This window comes from Microcebus murinus, chromosome X (genome assembly GCF_040939455.1).
Source record: "Microcebus murinus isolate Inina chromosome X, M.murinus_Inina_mat1.0, whole genome shotgun sequence".
NCBI lineage: Eukaryota > Metazoa > Chordata > Mammalia > Primates > Cheirogaleidae > Microcebus > Microcebus murinus.
Genome location: NC_134136.1, coordinates 59908968 through 59934050, shown reverse-complemented (window position 1 = coordinate 59934050; position 25083 = coordinate 59908968). Strand labels below are relative to the sequence as shown.

Here is a 25083-nt window from a genome sequence, read left to right as displayed (position 1 = left end):
ATTGGGCCTAGGGTGTTGAAATTCTCAGCTATGCCTCAGGTCTGCATATTTAAAGATTGTATCTGAAAAATAAAAATTATACATCTCCTGAAAGACCAGATCTCAGCTACTTATCTGAGTAGAATAACAATTATTGAAGAAGTGACTAGGGGAGACAGAAAAATTACCTTAGCTTAGTCCCTCTGGCAGAATTCTAAACTAAAAGATTCTGCATCCCAACTCCAGAGTAGTCGTTCTCCAACACAATTTTCTTTTTATTAGGAAGTTCCCTCCCCATCTAAGTAGTCAATGATGTGTGTATGAAAGAGAGAGACAGAGAGAGAGAGAATGCTGTTCTTCTAAAAGTTGCTCTAGTAGCATCAATTAATCTGACCCAGTTCTTTTACAACTGAACTCTTGAAGTTCTGGCATTGCCTCCAAGTGAAAAAGGACAGCATCAAGTCCAAACCACAGTTGACCCCTTGAGATATAAGATGAGTCATTCAAGGGTCTTTCCCTCAAGGAAGTTAAATCTAGTGGAGATAAGGCATGCATATATAATTATGATGCAAGTTAGAGAGTGTGAGAAGTGTCTTTATAAAGGATGGAGAGTGCTATGGGGATTCAAAGCACAGAAAGCTTTTGGAGTGCATCTCCTGCTCCCATGAACATCCTCTCCTGTGGGAATCCAATCCAAAGATAACTAGGATTCATCTTGTAGCAAGGCTTATCCTCCTCATCTGGCCCCTGCCACTCTCCACCTCTTCATGTTTCCTTCTCTCCTTGGCAGTGCCTGAACATGCCACCGACTTTCGCATCCTTGCACACTTGTTCCATTTTCTCAGAGGTTTTTAGAGAAGTAAAATGACTTGATCAGATATGTACTTTAGAAATATCTCTCTGGGGCTTCGGTAGAGGAGAGTATTGAGGCAGGAAAGCCAGTTTGGAGGCTTGTGAAGTCATCCAAATGAAAGGAGGTAAGGTGATGAGGCAGCGATGGAAAGAAGGGGAATAATGAGAGACATTTAAAAAGCAGAATCAGTGGGATTTAGTGACATTTGCCTATAGTGGATGAGTGTGAGTGGGGTATCCAGAATGACTTAGAGGTTTCAAGTTAGTTTGGGAATCCATTGCCTAGACTGATCTGTGAACTCCAGGGCAAGGACCATGTCCTGTTCATTATCGTATCCCTTGGGCTGGGCATAGTCCCTGTCACAAAGTAGGCATTCAGTAAATGTTGGATGAATGAATCGTTCACCACTTTGGCAGGCTGAATATAATCAGTAAATTTGTATTCCCAGAGCACATGTTGACTGCTGGTTGGCAATGTGGTGGAGAAAGAACCTCTTTGTGGGAGAGTGTAGTGATCTGGGGAATTCAACCTTTACCGGACATGAAATGATAGGCAGTTGACAGTTGGCAGTAGAGATAAAGGTAATTCATTCTTTAATTCTCAGGCTTAGAGAATGGCTTGTCTCCAGGGTTTCTTTAAACTCCCGGTACTCCAGTGTGGTAGCGACATTTGGGTCTGCATTTTACAGAGGAAGAGTCTATGGTGGCCCCAGGCATGGTCTTTGATTTAAAGTCTGAGCTCCTGATACCCAGGTGTGCCCTCTGCAAGGTCATGTTCTTTCAGGCTAAATAACAGAAGGGTAACCTTCAGCCAGGTTCCCTAAGATGATTTCTTCCACCGGCAGTCATCACTTTCCCCACTGGTTTTAAATGCAGCCATTTCTTTCATCTGTATTCCTATCTTGATTAGTGAGAAATTAAATGAGCGTGTAGGATTTGATTTAGATAATGATTAATTAGGGGAAAAGGCATCATTCTAATAGCAAGTCACTATTATATGCTAAGGAAATTAGTTAATATTTTTGGATGGCAAATTGACTTGTCCTCTTTTTAAAAAAAATACATTTTAAAAATGCCTGTTGTATTTTTTTTGGCTCAATAGTAGAGCAACCTGTGCTTAATCCTTTGGATAATTTTAATAGGCATCTATTATTTTCCTTACAAGTCATGAAGCAACCAGTTTTGGATATCATTAATTCCTTTGTTTAATTTTACTTTAATGATGATATTACATTATTATTTTTAGCATAATGTACCTTTGTTAGCAAAAAATAATCTACCATTCATAAAGCAGACCTTGGCAATGAAATGTGTCAAATCATCATATATATGTATATATATGTGTAGAAAAGATTTCAATTTTCATTGTTACTGAGCCCTGACGATTTATTCACTTCTGTTGCTGTTTGAATATGCTTTATCTGCTCTTAGAAAAGTGTAAGGATCAAGGTCTACATTAATATTTTTTCTATTCTTTAATGTGCTTTTTAATGTGATTTTGACAATTTATAGTCATTAGCTAAAATTGCAGTCTAGTAAAATAACCAACATATAGAACATAATAAAGGTAATTAGAGAATCAGAGGCCTGGAAGTGACCTTGAGGGGTTATTTAGTCCATTTCCCAATTTCAAGCCGTATGACTAATCTTTCTAAACAGCACTCCATCATATTATGCCTCTGCTTGAGCACCTCCAGTGATCCATTATTACCTATGGGTCAAGCCCACAGGCCTCTGCCTGCATTCAAGGCCCTTCAAATTTGCACTTGTCTTACCTGATAAGCTAACTATGCCCCAGATTCCAGCCTGTCTCTAGTCATGTTAGCCTTCCTCTACTCGTCCACTGGTGCCAAACACATTTAACCCATTGGCCTCTCCAAATCCTTCTTATCTTTTATGGTCTAGCTCAAACCCTACCTCCCCCTGGAAGTCTTCTTTGACCTCTAGAGCCTATGGTGAGCATTCTTATCTAGAAAATATTGTCTGTATTGCATATTTTAATAAACTGTTTTGAGATATAATTTACAAACAAAAAATGCACCCATTTTAAATGAAGAGCTTAATGAGTTTTGACAAATGTGTATACCCATGTAACCATTACCCCAATTAAAATATAGACTATTTCCATCACCTCAGAAAATATACTGCATATTTTATCACATAACCATATACCAACTTTTACTGTTTTGTAGCTATTTTTGTATGTGAAATTATTATCTCTTGGCATGAATTATTTTTCATTTCTTTAATTGTAATTAGCACATATTGGATATTTACTTTGTACCAAGAAGGCTAACAGCTTTACATGCATTATCTCACTTAATCCTTGCAATAACTCTATAAAGTAAGTACTACTGATAATCCAATTTTATAGATAAGGGCAAAAAGGCAGGTAGAAGTTGGGGCACAGCTAGCAAGTGGTGGTGCTAGGATTAAATTGTAAGCACCTTGACCTGAGGAGCCATAAATGCCTTTGCTCTTTACTACCCACTAGTGCCTATGATGATGTTGACCTCCAGGCAATTAATACTTACTGACTTGAAATAAAATCCAATAGAACTGACAAATTTAAACAGCCCCATACACATTATTGGCTTTCCAGTTCTGATTATGGGCAGAGGTCAGTCCTGGAATGGGGTATCCAAGTGAATGCAGTGACCCTAGGACTTCATGGCAAAGAGGACCTGAAGTCCCAGTCCTAGGAGAGGTGGCTAAGGGAAACCAGTAGCAGACTAAAATGTCAGTTCTTTGAATGGAGCCAAGAAAGAGCAAGGACTGGGCCCAAAGGAAAGAGTCTGTGAAGGAGGTCCAGAAGGCAGGTAGTCAAGCCTGAAGAGATCTCTTGACATTAGAATATGCCTCAGGAGAGAGCCTTCTGTGGATCATCTGTGGTTAGCCTCTGGGAGGGGAGGCAACTGGTAAGAGTGCCTAATTTAGGTACACATGGGAATAATCCCTAAAAGCAGAAGTTTCCATAGCTCAAATATCGCTTTTCAGTTGTAGGACCCAGAACTGGACCCAATGTGCAAGCAAACATCATCTCAAAATAAATTACTTCATAGTTCCTTCAAGTGAAAGATCTATTTGTGTATCTTCAAGATATTTAGAAATTGATTTTTATGGTATTTTCTAATATTTTTCCAACGTCAAAGTTAAGTGTACAGATATAAACATTTCTGGGTCATCTGTCTCCTCTCCGTTTTTTACTTTTTTATTTATTTTTCAAATTTTTATTTTATTTCAGCATATTATGAGGGTACAGATGTTTAAGTTATATATATTGCCTTTGACCAACCTGAGTCAGAGCTTCAAGCATCTCCATACCCCAGACAGTGTGAACCACACCCATTAGGTGTGATTATACCCATCCCCTCCTCCCCCTCCATCTGTCTGACACTCAATGAATGTTACTACTATATGTGCACTTAAGGGTTGATCCGTTAATACCAATTTGCTGGTGAGTACATGTGATGCTTGTTTTTCCATCCTTGTGATACTTCACTTAGTAGAATGGGCTATAGCTCTATCCAGGATAATACAAGAGGTGATAGATCACCATTGTTTTTTGCAGCTGAGTAGTATTCCACGGTATACATATACCACATTTTATTAATCAACTCGTGTATTAATGGGCACTTGGGTTGTTTCCACATCTTTGCAATTGTGAATTGTGCTGCTATAAACATTCTAGTGCAGATGTCTTTTTTATAGAATGTCTTTTGTTCCTTTGGGTGGATGCCCAGAAATGGGGTTGCTGGATCAAATGGTAGTTCTACTTTTAGTTCTTTAAGAAATCCCCATACTGTTTTCCATAGAGGTTGTACTAGTTTGCAGTCCCACCAGCAGTGTATGAGTATTCCTATCTCTCCGCATCCATGCCAACATTTGTTTTTTGGGGACTTTTTGATAAAGGCCATTCTCACTGGAGATAAGTGATATCTCATTGTGGTTTTGATTTGCGTTTCCCATGATTAGAGATGTTGAGCATTTTTTTATATGTTTGTTAACCGTTAGTCTATCTTCTTTTGAAGTTTCTGTTCATGTCCTTTGCCCACTTCTGATAGGGTTGTTTGATTTTTTTCTTGCTGATTTTCCTGAGTTCTATATAGATTCTAGTTATCAGCCCTTTATCGGATGTGTAACATGTGAATATTTTCTCCCATTCTGTAGGTTGTCTGTTTGCTCTTGTGATAGTTTCCTTGGCTGTGCAGAAGCTGTTTAATTTGATCAGGTCCCATTTATTTATTTTTGTTGTTGCTGTGATTGCCTGTGGGGTCTTCTTCATAAATTCTTTGCCTAGGCCAATGTCTAAAAGAGTTTTTCCAACATTTTCTTCTAGAATTCTTACAGTTTCATGCCTTAGGTTTAAGTCTGTTATACACCGTGAGTTGATTTTTGTGAGAGGTGAAAGGTGCGGATCCTATTTCAGTCTTCTACATGTGGCTATCCAGTTTTCCCAGCACCACTTATTGAATAAGGATTCTTTTCCCCAATGTATATTTTTGTCTGCTTTGTCAAAGATTAGCTGGCTATATGAGGATGGTTTTATATCTGGGTTCTTGGTTCTGTTCCATTGGTCTATGTCTCTGTTCTTGTGGCAGTAATATGCTGTTTTAGTTACTATAGCCTTGTAGTGTAGCTTGAATTCTGGTAAATTGATGCCTTCCAATTTATTCTTTTTCCTTAAGACTGCTTTTGCTATACGGAGGTCTTCTCTGTTTCCATATGAAGCATAGGATTATTTTTTCTAGATCTGTGAAAAATGATGTTGGTATTTTAATAAGGATTGCATTGAATCTGTAGATCACTTTGGGTAGTATAGACATTTTAACAATGATGATTCTGCTGACCCATGAGCATGGTATGGTATATAGCTCAGTGGTAGAGCATTTGACTGCACTCCCTCTTTTTAGATACAGACAGACACAAAGTTCTTTGCTAGTGTTCTCAGTCTACAGCCCTCATTAATTCAACACTATGTGCACAGGGCTGAATGGAATCGACGGGGCATCCCAAAGGAAATGGGAGTCATTCTCTGCTCTTCAGGGACTTATAGTCTAGGAGAGGAGATTATAGTATGAAGGTACTTTTTAATCCTTCAAAATAAATGGGAACTAGCAGCCCTGTAATGACTTCAGTTAATTTTTTTCAGAATCTGGGAATGCAAGTTATTAAGCCCTAAAGAGCTGAACCTTTCTGGCTCATTTGAATAGTCAATTGCTAAGTCTTCTCCTTATCTCTATCCCAGGCTATATTGCTTGTCTCTATTCCCATTTTCCCAGATGAATTCAATTTTTACTCCCCCCCCCAAAAAAAAGTGAGCACCCCTCTTTGATGACTGTAGTCCACGATTACTTTTCCTCTCCATCTAATAAAGGGGCTATTTTCCTTTAACCTCCCTTTGTCCCTCGTGTATTTAAAGACTGCTTTCATATTTACTATGTCTTTGGAGGTTGCATCTTATTTCTTGAATTGACTTTCCTGCTTTTATTCATGTAAGTATGTACCAGTTCTCAGTTTACCTCCTTAGTCATTTGCTCTTGGTTTTATTTTTTATTCATTCCATTTGGGATTCAGTTCCCAGGGTAAGATTTTATTTAGTTGATGAGGACTCCTTCTCAATTGTTTTACTATTTCTTTCTGTTTTGATTCTTTCACACACATATCCATGCATTGAAATGGTTATATTTCATTATTGTCATCTCATTTAAGCATGTCTATCTCTCCTGCCCTCATTGTTCTATATGCTATCTTGTAATGAGGATTATTTTTAAAGCTAGACTGTGAATTCTATGAAATTTACTTAAAACAAAATATTTTCCCTTTGACATATATATTTTCCCCTTCCTACTTTGGAATTCTGAATTCTTAATCAGTTTATGGATGTTTTATTTCCTCAAATCTATAGCTAACTCTAGCCCCTAGATCAATTGTACCAGTTCATTGATTAACCAAGCAGTGATAACAGGGAGGGAGGATAAATATTGTGATACAGCCACTTTTATTTGGATATAACATACACCTTTCTTCATGACATCTGACATGTTTTCCCAAAAGTTCTCATTTGAGGTTTATTCCTTTAAAGATTTTTGGCTAAACTGATTCTTGAGGTGGTGGTAGTTTATACAATGATGAGACTTGACCAACTCAGGGAAGGGGTGCACTATGCAAGCTCTAAGTTTCTTTATGAATTACCATATCAAAGGCAAACAAAACTGATGTCAAGTCTTGGTAATTCAAAGAGTCAGTCCTGGGCCTATGTAGGTACATTGAGCAACAATTCGTTACCTTCTAATGCTGTGGTCCCCAACTCCTGGGCCATGGACTAGTACCAGTCTGTGGCCTGTTAGGAACCTGGCTGCACAGCAAGAGGTGAGCAGTGGGTGAGCAAGGGAAACTTCATCTGTATTTACAGCTGTTCCCCATCACTTGCATCACCACATAAGCTCCGCCTCCTGTCAGATCAGCGGTGGCATTAGATTCTCATAGGAGAATGAACCCTACCATAAACTGCGCATTCAAAGGATCTAGATTGCATGCTCCTTATGATAATCTAGTGCCTGATGATCTGAGGTGGAGCTGAGGTGGTGATGCTAGTGTTGGGGAGCAGCTGCAAATACAGGTTATCGTTAGCAGAGAGGTTTGACTGCACAATAAATGTAATGCACTTGAATCATCTGGAAACCACCCCCAACCAGTCTATGGAAAAATTTTCTTCCATGAAATGGATCCCTAGTGCCAAAAAGGTTGGGGACTGCTGTTATAATGTCTGAGCAACTCATAGCACATCACAGATAAAAGATCTGAGCCCTTTTATAACTCCCATCAGTGGGAATAGGGACAATGTGAATAGCTACCCTGCCAAATAAAGTGAACCTGAAAACTGGAAGTCATCACCAATGCAAATTGAGAAACACAAAGGATTTTATCTATAATCTATGATTATAAAATTAATCACAATAATTAGTTTTATTAACTTATTTAAATAGAGTTATTTTAAACACACACTACTTAGGCATCAGTTTACCAAAAAAGTGAATAAAACCTTGCTAAATGAACAGGAACTTTGTATATGGAAGGTATCTGCTATATAGGATTTTTCATATCTACATGTGTGTCCCAACCAACCTCGTTTAAATTTAGATTAGCTGCTTTTCCCCAAGGGGACTCTTTCACTTCTTGGTCCAGTAAACTGCATCAGTTCCTGCTCTTAGAATAGCATTACATTTTGTAACCTCATGTAGAAAGAACACAGTGAGCTAGAACTAGCTCTGTTTTTTTTTCTTTTTCTGAAAATAGTCATCAAATCTTTAAGCTTAGACCACATTTAAAATCAGTTTAAGACTTGTATATGAGATTGACATTTATAGGAGATAAATCTGAACTCTGTGTCTCCAGCCCCCAAATTGTATTTTGACATTAAATATCACCTTTCCATCCAGTACTATAAATTGTAGTGCTGGATTAGGTTTGGTGATATGTATTATTTGTGCTCTCCTTTACTATTTTTGTCAGCAACCCCCTTGAGGAGGGTGAAGTGGAGAACTTGGAGTCAATACCTTAGGCTCCAACAGTGATACTATGTGAGGCAAAACTTGATGACTTTCATTCCTAAATTAAGAAAACTTGGACACATACATTAAGGACATCATCAACTAAATTCCTAGGGAAATAAGATGTTGTAATAAAAATAAATTTTTTAGTAACTTAAAGCTAACTAGTCCCCCCTCCTTTTAAAAAAAAAACAATTCTTTTAAAAAGCTGTCTAAAATGTCTGAATATGCTTTCTAGCCTTACTTCAGTGAGACTTATTGAACTGTACTTTGTTGAGGACCTTATGAAACTTTAGGGAGTCATCCTTATATCCCATATACACATTTTATGATTCTACCTATGTTGCTTTATGGTGCTCATGTACTATGCACTCAGTATTTATTTTTGCTAATCTCTTTAGACAGTGAGCTTCTTGGGAGTAAGGGCCAAATCACTCTTGTTCAAAGTTGTACCTCCAGCATGTGGCACAATGCCTGGTACATAGAAGATACGTTAGACTTGGTCCTCTGAGAAGCAGATGCCAATTGGATTAGCATCTAATCCAATAAAGAATTAGACGTGCAGGGGATTTATTGGGAAAAACACTTATGGAAGGAAAGTGAGGAGGGTGGAAGAGTCATCAGACCATAGTGCAGATTGGAGTCCTGTGGAGGAGAGAAGAAAAGAAAGGAAGGCTGAGTAGGAAGAATCCTAGACTAGAGTGGAGTTTTAAGAACATTTTGGGGGTCTATGAGGAGTCCTCAAGCCAAAGTCCCCTGTGAGCAAAGTCCTGTGTCACCAGACTTAGTATCTTTGCTGTGCTCAGTCATTGGGTGGGAGCAGTCCATAGGGACTGTGGCCTAGGCACAAAATGGTGGTGAATTCAGAGGGCAGCAGTTGGGACCATTAGTCAATTATATTTCCCCACGGTAGGAGATCTGAGGTGTAAATTTTCATGGTTACCACAGAGGCACTCAACAAATGCTTATTGAAGAGAGCGTTTGAGTAACAGAAGTTGCAGGAAGGAAGGAGATTGGACTTCATATTAATTGAGCCCTAATATTTACTAATATTGGTAGAGGATATAAAATCATAAGATTCTCCCTCACCTCCCACACCTCTCCTCAAATGTTATCTTATGAAAGAAGCCTTCCCTCATTACCCTATATAAAATAGAATAGTCCCTGCAACCACCACATTCCATATCTCCCTTACTTTGCTCTTTAAAAATTAAAAAAATCAACAGCTTTATCAAGGTATAGTTGATACATAATAAACTATACATATTTTAAGGTACGATTTGATAATTTTTACATATTTATACACTCATGGAACCATCATCACCATCAAAATACTGAACATATCCATCACTCTCAAAAGTTTCTTCACTACCCTTTGTATACCTTTCCTCCCACACCTCCCTGGCCTCCATCTCCCCTAACAACCACAGAACTCTTTTCTGTCACTGTAGATTAGTTTCCATTTTCTAGACATATAAATGGAACTATAGAGTATGTACTTTTTTTGATCTGACTTCTTTCACTTAGCATAACATTTTTGAGGTTCAGCCATGTGGTAGCATGTTTCAATAGTTCATTCCTTTTTATGGCTAAATAGAATTCCAATATATGGATATACAATTAGTTTTTCCTTCCTTCCTTTGTTTTATTTTCCCTATAGTACTTATCACCATTTGACATTACGTTTATGTTTTTGTTTGTTGTCTCCCAGGATGTAAGCTCCATGAGGGCAGGGACTATGTTTTATAAACTTTTTGAAAATATTTTGTTACCACAGTGTTTGGCATATATTAGGCACCAAATAAATACTTATTGAATGACTTGTATCTTGCTCCAGACCTTTTGTTAAAACTCTGACAATAACAACAAAGCTTTGATATGATATTGATGTTTTTGATCATTTATCTGGAAACACAACATTGAGTTGGTCAGACATACATTTCATTTAGAAATCATAACTGGATTTTTGAAAATTGTTTCTTGGTTGTCTTTTCATTCATAAATTATAATCAGAAAAAATAAATTATAGGAGTGAAGATTGATCTTTTAACAGAAAAATTAAATATCGGTGTTCAATGATGTGTGTTTGGTGCTATAAATTAGTTTATGCAGAATTTATGAGTCAAATCTAGGTAATTAATTCTGATGGTTATTCAAAAAGAATCAGTCATAAGGACAATTGTGAAGAAGCAAGGATTAGTTAGATAAATGCTAATTTTGAGTAATGAAGATTTTACTTTATTTTAAAAGATGCATATTGTTTTGCTGTTTCCCGTGTGTGTGTGTGTGTGTGTGTGTGTGTGTGTGAGTGAGAGAGAGAGAGAGAGATTCTGCTTACTGAAACATGAAAACCTTGTTTGTTTCAGGATCAGATTTGCAAGTATGTCTCCCCAAGGGCCCAACATGCTGCTCAAGAAAGATGGAAGAAAAATACCAACTAACAGCACGATTGAACATGGAACAACTGCTCCAGTCTGCAAGTATGGAGCTCAAGTTCTTAATTATTCAGAATGCTGCGGTTTTCCAAGGTGAGTTCTGGGGATCATTTTAGATGTGTTGCTCAATGGCATCATTATTTGGGTACTTGGCTTTCAAATACTGAATATAATTTATAAATTATTATTCCAGCATTAGTGCTTCATATAAAAACCTCCCAGTGAGAGATTCTGGTTAAAGAAAAACAGTTTTTAGAGAAGCTTCATTTCAATTTTTGGAAAGGTGGGTATTGTCAAAAATCATTGTCCAAGGACATTCTGTTTACCTGTATGTAAAGGTTATAAATCTCCATAGAAAGAATAAATAATACTTTCAGCTAGTCCATTAAGACTTGTTTGAAAAATGAAAAAGGTTTCCTTAAGTACTGAGCCCAGTTTTCTCCAGGAGTGAGTTAAATACTTGTGGAACACACATAAACTCCTTCTGACCACTAGGACCATTTCATCATAAAAGGGAGAAACTGGCTTGTTGGCCTGATACTTTCCCATTTGTGTGAGTGGTTACCTTTCCTCTCTTTGTGAATCTCAGTTCTTACCATGCCTGTATATTACTGTGAAAGAAGCTGTTGAGCCATTGTCAGAATGGGTAAGAAATTACATTTCTCCTTGCTAACTTGTAGGATTATCAGAGCAGGACCTTTCTCAATTCAAAGACCCAGCTGGCGAGATGATGATGATGACAAACGATAGTAGTGACGATAGCAAACACTGATATAACACTATGTACTAGGCTCTCCTTTCAGTGTTTTACATGTATTAATTCATTTAATTATCACACTATACCTATGGGTAGGTATTAGTATTCCCATTTTATGGATGAAAACCTAAGGCCAGAATGCTTAAATAACTTGCCCAAGGCCACACAACCAATAAATAAATGGTGAAGGCAAGGTTTGAACCCAGGCAGCCTGGCTTTTAGAGTCTATACTTTCCACTACCTCAGTGGGCTGCCTCCTGTCACTGGGAAAATTAATTTTGGATATTGAGGCTTTCTTCTATCCCTCCTCAAGCAGACAGAATCAGTGGCCTTTTCTCACCCCCAAAAGAAAGGATTGGTGTCAGATAGAAAAATAACTCTTCTGACTACTTGACATTGTAAAGCTTTAGATTTATGGCACCTTTGTAAGAATTAACCTCTTTGAATTACAAGGTGGGTTGATTATAGCTTATTTTGTGTATTATAATGAAATTCTTAGAATTAGCTAAGAAAATTATTCAAATTAGCTAATAAAGCATACATTCACAACAGTTTCTTGGGTCAAAGCCTCAGGGGATGTAGGTTGATTATATGAAGTATAATATATAAGCTTGAAGTATTTGTTAATCTATTTATGCAGTCAGACTCTTGTGAAGAGTTTGTTGAGACTAACATTTTGGTGATAGAATGAATAATTTAGGCTGATTTTAAAAATACATGTACCATTCATGTACTTCTTAGATTGGTTTTGGAGTAGATCTGTTGGATGAAAGTGGAGTGATAAGAAGTGATGTGACATGAGAATTGGGTTGAAGCAGAGAGCTAAATCTTACTCTTTGGGTCATCAAGGTGCTTCTTTAGGATAGAGTATTAATGATTTGTTTAATTCCCAGAATAACCTAGTTCACAGATGTTACCTTACAATCATTGCCTGGCTGGAGGAGGGTGGTAGAGTGATCCCAGTGGTATGCTTACATGCAAAGTACCAGATGTGGCCGTCCATCTGAGGGCCCTGGGTATCAATGTTTATATCTCTATCTAGTCCTATACTGTACATACTGTGTTTTCTAGGTTTGGAACAACATGATATTAAGAGAGAAAAGAAGTTCTGGCAAGATTTTGATTGGATTAGCTTCTAGATATGGCTGCTGTAGCATGGAGGCTGAACACTAGTTCTATGAACAGAGGATAGAAAGTAGAAGCAGCACCTACTAGTTTCTCTCTCTCTCTCTCTCTCTCTCTCTCTCTCTCTCTCTCTCACACACACACACACACACACACACACACACACACACAAATTTAATTTCTTTCTCAAATTGTGGGGATGGGAAGAAGGACAGCCCTAGCAAAGGAACATGGAGACAACTAAATGCTGTCTGAGCTCATTGTTGCTGGTACCCTCTGCCTTGTCACCATATACACTCATTCTTTATTTTCTTTCACTCTGTTTTCTCACTCTTTTCCTACCTCACTTTTAGAAAAAATAAACCCCATAAGAAAAAATAAACTATGGTCCTGGACCTCAAGGCACTTATACCATGCTTGGGGAGACATTGCTCCTAAATCCTTTTAGTAGCAAACTTTTGAAGAGACAAGGCTTAAAACCAGGGACCACTATAAGATGATGTATTATTAATTGCTAAGAAAAAGAGAGCATCTACTTTGTTTTTTCTTATAATTATTTATTATTCCAATGAATTGAAATTGGAGGGCACAATTATGTTTTTCCCTAAAATACATCCCCTCCCCAAGATTCTGATAGACCGAATTAGTAAGAAAATCGCTTTAATATTTCGTTCATATGAAATTTGATGTGGCAGCTTTTGTGAGCTATTTTCTCCACCACGTGTAGTTGACGAAGGCTCATCTTGATCTTGGCCTAGATCCATAGTCTCTTTAGGATTCTTTCACTAGTCCACATTGGGAGTATTTAAGCAGTGAGTGCTTTCTGCAAATATGTGCACAGTTCTACAAGCAATCCTTACTGCCTTGATTTGGATTTTATGTCTTAGTTTGCAGGAAGCCTTTGCCCTCATAAATAAGCCTGGGGCCCTTTGCTACAGTGGTTGGAGTGCTCTATTGCTAATGTTGTTTTGATAATGATTGAAGCATTAAAAAAGTTGTTCTTTATTTTCAATCTTTGTATTGCCTCGTTTCCCAAATTTAATTTACTTAGATGTGCTTAGTAAAATGGGGCAGCACAATCGTTTTTTTTCTGCTTAATTAATTCTTTTTGAAAAACTACACTAGAAGTAGATTTTCCTTCCTCTTTCTCCTTTTCTTCTCCCCTACCTTATAATAATTATGATGATAATAATAATAGTGAAGATTTATTAAGTGCCTACTATACAATGCTTACTTTTACATATTATCTCATTTAATTTTCCCAGCAGCCCTATCAGGTCTGTAACTCCATTTTACTGATAAGGAAACTCATTGATGTCACAGCTTCTTTAGAGCCATCATGTGACATGGCTTTACTTGTTCTTGGTGTGCTTGATATAAAATGAAATTAAGAAGTTGTAGGATTTGTGGTCTTTGTGAGAAAAAATGGGATAGAATTTTGAATTTTTCATCATATCTCCACTACCACTACAGCTTTAAGCCTTTTGAGTTCTGTTTTCTTTCTAGAATTTCCTTATGACTTTCCTTGTAATATCAGGAAACATTTGGGGTAAGTCCAGGTCTTGTCTATATGTTGGATGATTCTAGTCTCCCCCCAGGTGCCACTGATATTGAATGAGAACAGTGCTTTTTCTGGAAGTTGCCTATCCTACAACTTGAATGGAAAGGAAAGGGAAAATAGTGGTTAAGCAGAAAACATCTCTGCACACCGAAACCTCCACAGAGCTCCTGATTGTATAGTTGTATATAGACACATTTGAGAGCTCTTTGGGTCCTTGCTTCGAGCCTACTACTGTTCTAAATTTATGTACCATCTTTACAAGCTTGATTTTCTGGCTTTCTAGTCAGTAGTGGATAAGCAGTTAAGTAGAAGGGTTGTGGGAAACTGCTAAGGAGAGGTACATAGATGAGCAGCAAAAAGTTAGAATTGACAGTGAGGGTGGAGGACCTAAATGTAGACTCAAGAACTCACTAAATGTGGCAGTTGGGGCATTTAATAGAGGGGTATATCCATACATGCCTCAGTAGCCTACTTACTATATTATAGTAGGTCCCATAATTCATATTCATAATGACAGTTGCAAGTCAGTAAGGAAAGATCAAATTATGTTCACTATCCTTAATATTTCCATTTTAAATGGCTAAAAAAGATTTTTTGGTGCTTAAGAGCAATGGAAGAAACACTAGACTGGGAGTCAGAAAATCTGAGTTTGAATTCTAGATCTGCATTTATGAGCTTTATTATTTGGGGCAGTCATTTAGACTCTAATAGGCTCAGTTTTCTTATCTGTAATATTGGAATAAAAATTAAAGTCCTGCTTATCTCATAAAGTAGAGATAGCATATGTGAAAGTGTCTTGAAAACTGTAAAACACTCTATGCATGTATTATCTGGACAGCTCACTATTTCACACCAGGTGGTGCCAAATAAATGATAGATTATCGTTACAGACATTAACCTAGACAAGGCTGGAGTTCATGATGTACTTTAACAACTTTTGCCACATACAGATGATATAGATACAAACAGCTCCAGCACACAGGTGAGAGAGTATTTAGGCAAAGGACTCTTCGAAAAAGGGATTTATTTTATGCACTCTTGGATGTGAAGCTGTGTTGTTTGAAATGTCAATACTACCAGGGGCAATCCTTTTCTCAACTTCCCGAAGTTTCTCTTCTGGCGTGTATGTATCTGGTATATTTCTCATATGAACAAGTGGCTAGATCAAGAAGGGTTTGTTGTGTGCAGGCCATATTATAACTGCATTCTCTGGTCCACACTATCATGGCAGAGGGAAGGAAAAGGTGCTAAGGCTAGAGATCATCAGTTAATCCTCACCTGGTATTGGCAGGCTTGCATCTCTTCTATGTGCTTTCTATGGAGGAGATGAAAAAGACGTCTCTGAATGGGGAGGGGAGCGTTGTTTCTAGGCTGCTTCTGTTGCTCTTCTCCCTTGTTTTCTGTTTCCATCAGCTCTTGGCAGTTTTTATACTCTTTTCTGTCAGATTCCTGTCTCTCCCACTCCCCCTAAATAAAATTGACCTTGGTTAGAACACCCTTTTTCCATCAGCTCAGAGCAATTTCTCCAGTCATTTCTGCTTGAAATAACTGTTTAGGGGACATTATTCAAGCAAAGCTTTTTTCCTTCACAGTTAATATGTGACTAAATAATTCCTTGAATGTTGATAAACATGTTTTTGAGATTCAATCATTTGTTAATTTAGTTTTTATAATGTAGTGGGGGTTTTAAGTGAGCACTGAGCCATTTTTCTCCATTTCACAATTTTTTCCCCCTGACTAGCCTGACAATTCTCCTGCCCACGCTCCAGCTCTGTGCAGGCTGAGCCCCACTGTGTCCTCTGCTCAAACTGCTGGCCGGTCTGTCACAACCCTTTCTTCATTGAAAATAACATACAGGAGAGAACAATTACATTGATGTCTAATCAGAACTTAATTCATTTGCCAGGGCTAAATATAATAGCATTAAACTGAATAGAAGAATTTTAGGAATGCAAACCATGACCATGAGTGAGGTTATATATCCTCAAAAATGTAAATTATTAATCAAACCACTCATCTGTACAGCAAAGCTCTAGTAATCCCATTATAAAAGGGTGAATTTCTCATCAGAGCCCAGAAGATGCTGGCTTTAATTAGTGGACTTTCATGGCACTGACTCAAAGACATATTTTGGTTACAAAGTTTTAAAAAATGCAATTCTTTAATTATTAGTGCTATTGGAAAAACAAATGGGAACTGGGTGTTTAAAGCCATTTCAGTTTTCAACTAAGAACTTTTGGATTCAATTCGGTTTCAAAATTCTGTGGCTTTAGCAGAGCCAGAGGCTGGGGGAGTTCTAAACCTTTCCTCTGCCCTCTATTGATTTAGAAAAGTCACTCATTAGGCTGAAAACTGTTTAATAAAAGGGGCTTAGTAAAATGACTCAGTGTGCGGGCGGTGACTGTTCTGGGGCCAACCTGTGAGGTGAGGAGATTATGCAGATGAACCTTTTTTTTTTACCTCAGCCCATGGCCTTTGATTCTATAGGGCTCAAATCTTGGATCTCGCAGTCATCACTACTGCCTACCTTTCTCACTAGTGGGCACAACAAAGCAAATTAAAGGGAAATTGTCCCTGCCCTCTAGAAGCTTCCAGGAGAAATACCACTTTTGCCTAGAGTGATTATGCCCCACCCCTCCCCCACTGGGATTTGTTTACTTTCTGAAAACATATGTTCCTCCTCCTCTTTCTGTCTCACTGAGTTGCAGTACCTGATATCGGAGTAATGAAGCATATGTTTGAGAGATTTGAATTCTCCTGTCAGTAAAGTGGAGGTAGAAACAATTTTCCTCTAAGCTGGAAATGGCAATGTGGAAATTAAAAGCACCTTTCTTTCTATTGACTGTGAAATGCTTCCAGGGGCTGAGGTGCGCATTTGTACTCCTTTTCCTTCATCCCACCTTTCAGTCACCAGGTGTTATTTCTTCCTTCATACGTCCTCATGTCATTTTCCCACATTTCATTCCCCTTTACCCTCTCTGGGTCTCAGTTGTCTCATTTATCACATACAGATGCCTTCTGATTTTCGTTCCTCCTCTGGTTTCAGTTCCAGGCTCCATCAGCTCACATCTAGCCTACTAGCAAAGGTACAACTGGGTTTCACGCCATTAGTTTCTTTTGCAATGGAGTGTAATGATTAAGAGTGCAGGCTCTGGGGGCATTTTGGCTGGGTTTGAATGAATCTAGGTGGAGGTAGGCAGGCTGGTATGGAGAGAAGAAAGTTGAGGGCTTGGGTGAGGATTAGAAACCTCCTTTCTGAACATGTACTAAGTCAGTGAGAGATGAATGAAACATTTCCTATTCTAAAGTGTTTTGTTTATATTATCTCATTTAAATCTCATAACAACCCTGTGAGGTGAATACTTTAGTTAGCCTCATTTTACCACTGAAGAAGTGAAGGCTTAGAGAGATTAAGCAACTTGTCTAAAACAGCATGGCCAATAAATCACAGAGACAGGAATCGAACCCAGAAAGTACAGCTCCATAGCCAGTGCCCTTAACACAGTGCTCTGTATATGTTACTGAGCCTTTGTGTATTTTGCTTCATGGTCATGGGAAGTCTCCTCAATTCCAGTTTTCTTTCTTACAAGAGAATTCTTCTTGTCTTTAATTAGAAAACATTTGCTGAGCAAGTAACTAGCATGTTTCAAGGCAGGTATTATAGGAGATTCAAAAAGAAAAACCACCTCATGTTAACCTTTGAGAAGCTCAAAATTCAGAAACCAAGAAATTTATACATAAATAACTTGAGTACAAGGCATCCTAGGAGAAATGCTATAAGAAAAACTTTAGCAGTTTTCTGTGAGGAGTAGGGATGGATCCAGGTTTTGTGGGGCTCAAAGCTTATACAATTTGGTGGCTCTCTTTAGGAAAAAAATAAGACAAAATTTAAAATACAAAATGCCTGTGGCTCTTTTGAGAGAGGGAGTGCAAATGTGGGTCCCTGTAGTTCAAGTTTCATTAGTTTCACAGGAAATCCACCTCTGTATGGGAATGTGGGGTTGAAAAAGATTAATTCTAACTAGAGGGTAGAAGTTCTTGGAGGAGATTGCCTTTCTGAATTCTCCAAATAGACATGGCTCTTGATCAAAGAGAAGGGCAGCTGAGAGAGTTAGGTTAATCAGTACACATCTTTTTCTCAATTAAATTCAAATTCAAATTATTAATTGCCTACTAGATACCAGCCTTTTTGGACTGCTGGGCTAGCCCTATAACCTCTCACTCAGCCTTCCCTCTTGAAAGGGCTAGAGGGAAGCAGAGGGATATAGTGTGATGGACATGTACTCTGGCTTCAGGCAGGCTGGGGTCTAAGTCCCAGCTCTGCTCTTTCCTCTCTTTGTGACCAATGCCAAGTCACTTCTCTTTGAACCATTAATTAAAGAGGGTTAAATCAGATGAGGGCTGTGAAGAACTCAGCCCTATGTTGGCTTATAGGAATCAAATGCATGGTAGCCACTGTCTTTATTATTTCCTCTTGTTCATTTATAAGTATAATTGTATATGACATATATCTTTGCTTTGTGGTATTGAATGCTACATATCTGGCACATACACATGTTTTTTTATGTTTTAATATAACTATAATTAATGTCAAAATGCTTTCATATGCCCACTCATAATCCTATCATTCACCGACAACTTCTTGTAACATTTTTTGTGTTTTCTTCCTTTCTCTTTCTGTGTGTGTGTGTGTGTGTGTGTGTGTGTGTGTGTGTGTGTGTATTTAAGACTATATAGTATACAGTTTCGAAATGGTCCTCTAGTGGTCTGAATGAGTTAATGTAGCAGCCTCTAGATCTAACCAACAAAGGGGGACTCTGATTTCATTGGGTTGCATTAGTAGAGGAAGGAGAACAAAAAATATTGAAAAGTGATCAGAATGCTTATGATGCTCCCCTCCTTTGGTTGAAGTTCTTTAGCATTAGTTCTGAACCCAATTAACTAAAATATAATCATTGAATTACGCAAGGGTCCACTTTCTTCCTTCTGCTGGGAACCTGTGCTTTTCCTTTCTAGCACTTACCAAGTTTGCAATGGTACATATGTATATGTGGTTCTTTGATTTGCATGCTTCTTCTTTACTAGAGAATGAGCTCTCTGTGAGTAGGATCTATGTCTATTCTACCACACCCCTGTATCCCCAGGTGAGACAGTAGACAGTAAGTGAATGAACACACATGCATGTGTGCACACACACACTCACATAGAATTAGAGTAAGTCATATTAATAGAAACAAATTTCCGACTCTTCCCTTTCCCCTGCAACAACCACTATGATGAAATAGAAAAGATAGAACCAGTTGCCTGAAGCATTTAATTCTAGGTTTTAAAATCTACTCAAATGTAAGGTCTTAAAAGTCTACATAATGGGTTAATGCTTGCCCACTGAGATAGAGCATCTTATGCCTACTCCTGCCTCTGCCTCTGCTTCTGGCCTGACCACTCTCAGGCTTGCTGGTTGTCTTTTCTTCCAGCATCACCTAGGCTCTTCATAGAACACTATAAACAAGGTTCAGTGTGACAGATTTGCACCTTGTGAACAAGAATCAAGACAATGGTAACACCTGTCAGCTTGTTCAAATATGTTTTCCTGTGGCCTACCACCCTTTCGCAATAACCTAAAGGGAAAAGAAGTTAACTTTTCTTGAATGTCTCTTATGTAATAAGCAGACATATTTGTATTGATTTTGATTTTCCCAGCATTCCTTCATAAAGGTGATATTAATCCCATGAGGAAACTAAAACTAAGAGAGTTTGATAACTTAGACAAGTTAACCCAATACTATATAGTGGAGTTGCTTGACCCAAGAATGCTGAATTCTAAATTCTATATTCCTCTCCTACATTACTATGTGTTCTCTTTTAACATTGTTGCTGGTGCCTCTAATTTGGGGACCAGTCACATAACCTTACCTTTCCTCAGCTAGAGTTTTATGTTTGATATTTTAGTGGAAAGCAAAATGGCAGAATAAGTTGTCTTTAGAATCAAAACACTCCTGAATTCAAATACTTCTTTTGCTCACTAGTTATATAACCCACTTTTACAAAGTGGGGATAATAATTACAACCTTACAGAGTTGTTGTGAAAATATGCCATAAAGTATGTTAAGCATTTACCATATTGCTTGGTATGTAATAGGTGCTCAATAAATGGCAACCATTGATACTTTTTGAAGTCTAAGATTAAGGTTCTCATTCTTTCTCATATCTGTTTACAGTTGTACTTCCTTTATTAACTCTAATAAATTGGAATTTGATCTAGGTATAGGAAGTTGATCAGATATAGGTAGGACTAAGGTGACTTCAGTTGTAAAAAGGACTTGTCGGAAAAATGAATAGTGTAAACAAAATTATAGGGAGGAATGATTAACTGATTTAAAAGACTATTTTTTTAAATAAAATTTTCAGTGTGCATTAAGAAATCAACAATCTGGCCAGGCACAGTGGCTCACGCCTGTAATCCTAGTACTCTGAGAGGCTGAGGTGGGAGGATTGCTTGAGGTCAGGAGTTCCAGACCAGCCTGAGCAAGAGCGAGACCCCTATCTCTACTTAAAAAATAGGGAAAAATTAGCCAGGCGTGGTGGTGCACACCTATAGTCCCAGCTACTTGGGAGGCTGAGCAGGAAGATCACTTGAGCCCAGGAGTTTGAGGTTGCAGTGAGCTATGATGATGCCCCGGCACTCTAGCTGGAGCGACAGAGTGAGACACTGTCTCAAAAAAAAAAAAAAAAGTAATCAACAATCAATAGGTTGATTAGAAAGCATCCTTATCTATTTGTTAAGGTCAGTTTCTAGAGGCCAATAGATTATTTATTCATTCCTGATTACTGTGAGCCCTGAAAGTAACAGAGCAAATTTTATTTCAGGATATTCTCTTTTTAAAACAAGTTTTTACTACACAAATGAGCACTACCTTTTTTTATTAGAGAAAATGAAAAACCAGAAAGAAATAAAGAAGTGGAAAATAAAATGACCCAGATTCTATCCACCAGAGAATAACCACTATTAACATTTTGGCATATTTTTATTCTTGTGTTAATGTTTTTTTTCAAGAATGGATTATGCTGATTTTTCATGTAATATAGCCATCTTTCCATGTCAATAATCTATTTCTGTAATACAATAGAAATATAGCATTTAGAGACCACCCCATACTTAGTAATGTGGATGTTTCATGTTATTAATATAACCCTCTCTATTGTTGCATATTTAGGTTGCTTTCAGTAAACCACAGTGAGATAAATAATGTACATGTAATTAAATATTTATGTACATCCTTAATGATTTCCTCAGGATAAATTCCTGGAACTGGAATTGCTGGGTCAGAGGCTACACAGTTTTTAAAGTTTCTCATATTTATTTCCTGTTTGATTTCCATAATATTTGTACTTACTTTCACTTTCATCAGCAATGTCCATTTTCCTAGCCATTTGCCATTTGCCAGTTTGGATGAACAAACAATATTCTTTGGTTGCTAGGAAGATTTGTTGATCATTCGTACTTTTTATTTTGTGATTTTTCTCATTAATAGTCTTTTATCATTTGAAAAAATTTAAGTATTCATTGTTCCTTATTAGATGCCCTTTTCTTATTGATTTGTCAGAGCTCTTTATATATTGAGGATACTAGCCCAATTTGTATGTTATAAATTGCTTTTACTGATTTGTTAATTCAATTTTTCAGTTTTTCATGTGGGTTTAAAAAAACTTTGAGTCAAATGTATCAATATCTTCCTTCGATTTCCAATATATTCTTTGATTCTTTACTAATTCATATTAGCCTTAGAGTGAATCAAAGATGTGCTCTATTTCCTATTCCAACACCAGCTGTGTGAAAATGGGTAAGTAATTTAAAGTGTCTAAGTTTGTTTTCTTATGTGCAAGATAGTAACACCTGGCCTGCCAACCTGCCAAAGCTTTTAAGGATCAAAAGAGGTAATGTATATAAACATGCTTTCAAAGTTTAAATGATTATTGTAGTTGTTATTCAGTTGTTCCCTGATGCTGAATGAATTAGTCTGAATGAATTCATGTCTATCAGTCTGAATGAATTCATGTCTACTGCACTGATACCATCATTGCCTTTCCTTCCCCTGAATCTGAAACCCTGCTGGCCTTTCAATAGGAAGTAATTTTGGTTTAGAAATACACTGGGGCCTGTGCCCTGGTAGCTGGAAAGGTGCTTGAAGGATAGTGGAATGTTGCCTGCCACCAGTCTCCTTGCCTGGAGTGTGGATTCTGGGCATCCTTCCCACCTTCCCAGCTGGGAAAATGGGCCCTGGAACTATTCTTTGATGTAGTATGTGTGTTTACTCCCACATGTCCAAGCCCTTGAAGGGTAGCTTAAGAAACCCAGTCAGTGAGGCCAAAGTGCTTGTTCTTCTCCAACAGAGTAAGTAGGTGGGGGAATACCCCAGAGCCTTCTGTCCACACTCCTATTCTTTGAGGACTGGAAAAATGGTACTCTTTCTAGCAATTAATATTTAAAACAGATACACTGGCCTGTCAGATGAATCAGTGGCTTAGCATTGTTTTGTGGTACACATTCTGGAAAGAGTTGTTTATTGGGAAAACTTTTTTTAAGTTGTGAGATGACCATAATTCTCCCTCTCTAAATGCCAGATTTTAAAAAAAATCAGAGAGGCAGGAAAAACAATTAAAGTATTTCATGCATCAAAGTAATCATTAGTGAAAAAACAAAGTATGTTCTTTCTGGCAATCTCTGCCAGATGGCTGAGATCGCTTATAGTGAAAGAAGAAGCTTCAATGATGCACATATTATTTCAAATATAACCTTGAGGGGTTTTGTTTTTGTTTTGATAGTAAGGGAAGATAGTATATGCCTATATAAATTAAGCCTTCCTGAAGGTCAGAGGCCTCTGGAAAGCTCATGAGGTTAGAGATTTGAAATTATTTGGGTCACTTAAGTGAAGGAGAAACAAGCTTACTTAGTTAACTCTGTAAAGTCTGCTATGTGCTAGATTTGAGTAATCTTCATAATGGTAATAATATTGTTAGGTATTATTATCCCCATTTTACAGATATAGAAAGTGGGGTTAAGAGCTATTAAGCTATTTGCCCAAGGCCACATAACCAGTAAGTGACAGCATTAAGTTTCTAACTTCAAAGTCATTGCCCTTTTCATTGAGCCACCCTGTCTCCCTTGGAGTTAGAAGATAAAAATAAGCTGTAATAACTCATTAAAATGATCACAGGGGGGGTTGAAAAATAGAAAGTGCTGTTAGGAATCTGTACAGTAATGGAGAAATAAACAAAATACCCTAGGAATGGCCCCAAACTTTTATTTGGCAAAAGGCTTCAAATTCCATTGATGTGAAACAATTCTCTGTAGGGACATACTCGGGTGAGTTAATTGTACCCTGAGTATTCATTCTATGGCAGTGTGGCAGCCTTTCCTATTGCCTCATAAAGAATCACACACACACCCTTCAGAGTTCATTTTAGTACTTTTCAGCCTGACATCTAAAGGGGCTGCTACCCTGACAAACACAATCTGGCCAGATGTTATTATTTTGCACTACATTTAATTTCTTCCTGCCAAAGATTTAGACTTCTTTTCCCTGATAAAGATCAGGGGAAATTGTCTGGTATTTACAAAATCCCATCCAGGCGTATCTGTTACAATGTTCACTTAGCAAAGTTTATTAGATTATTAGGGCTTTAAACCCTTGGGCTCTTTCGTTATTGAAGTTAAAAAAAGAAAAACCCAAACATCTTCAACAAATTTAAGTGGTATAATTAGACCCTGGACTTGTCTTACAGGCATTTTAGAATTATGAAAATGATTTAAATAGTATTTGCTTCCTGAGAAACTTGCTGCATTTGACAGGGATGAAAGGAAAGCAGTTATGCTCCTTTGGTCTCCTGAGTTAATGGGGAAAGTGATATCTGTAACTGAAATAAATTTGCTATAGTTGTATGTCGAAATTACTCCCATAAGTAGTTAGCCATACCACACAGGGCCTCTCTTTCTTGGCCTAGTTAAAATGTAGCCACTACAGTGTTAGAGGAACATGTGGGTTTGTCATTTCTTTGCTCATAAAGAAGTCTACTTAGAGTAAACACTGAATTAGACTCCTGAAGCTCCAATTTTTGCTCTTACTAGACATATAAAAATAGTAATAGAAATATTCAATATTTTCAAGGTATGATCAATTATGGTTTATATATACTGCAGTTTTCCTGAAAAGATTTCAATGTCCTTTACATGCAGTGATTATATTTTCAAGCGTTTCCAGTTGAAAGTTGGTGGCACTGTTGTTATTTTTACTATTTTGTGAATGTAGATAGGAGAGGGTTAAGATGGTGACTTGACTTAATCAAAATAAGGAGCCAGTAGCTAATCTGGAACTTTAGCTAATAGGATGTACATGGGAGAGAGAAGCTCGAAAATGCAGTATAATTATGCTTATTTGTTTTAGGGAGTAGGGTGGGGTAACTACTAATTCAGGCACCAAAATCCTGGAACATTAAATTTTGCTTAAGAAAGAGAGAGGACTGTTGAAGAAAATTGAATGGATATGTTCATTATATATGCCAAGTTGAGCATTTTCTTCTATTGTATATTTACTTGGTGCCAGCTTAGGTTTTTAACAAATTGTTAAAGTCCATTTCTTTACAGACTATGTTAGAAATGTCTCACAATTAGGCAGGACCATAATTGGGCTTTTTCTTCTTATTTTCACATAAGCATTTTATGTGAAAACTGTAACAGTGCAAACATATGTTTGTACATGAAATATACAGGCAATAAAGGCTAAAATGGCAGAAGAGAACTCAAAGCAGGAGGTAAATATTTTG

At 37.5% G+C, this 25083-nt stretch overlaps 1 protein-coding gene across 1 annotated transcript in view; it reads left to right on the top strand.

The window, feature by feature from the left end:
- Window positions 1-25083, top strand: part of GPC3 (glypican 3) — a 413275-nt gene that overhangs the window by 22036 nt on the left and 366156 nt on the right. The window contains exon 2 of the mRNA XM_012764774.2: window positions 10751-10912. Within this exon, the coding sequence (XP_012620228.1) occupies window positions 10751-10912 (162 nt within the window). The remainder of the gene's footprint in view (window positions 1-10750; window positions 10913-25083) is intronic.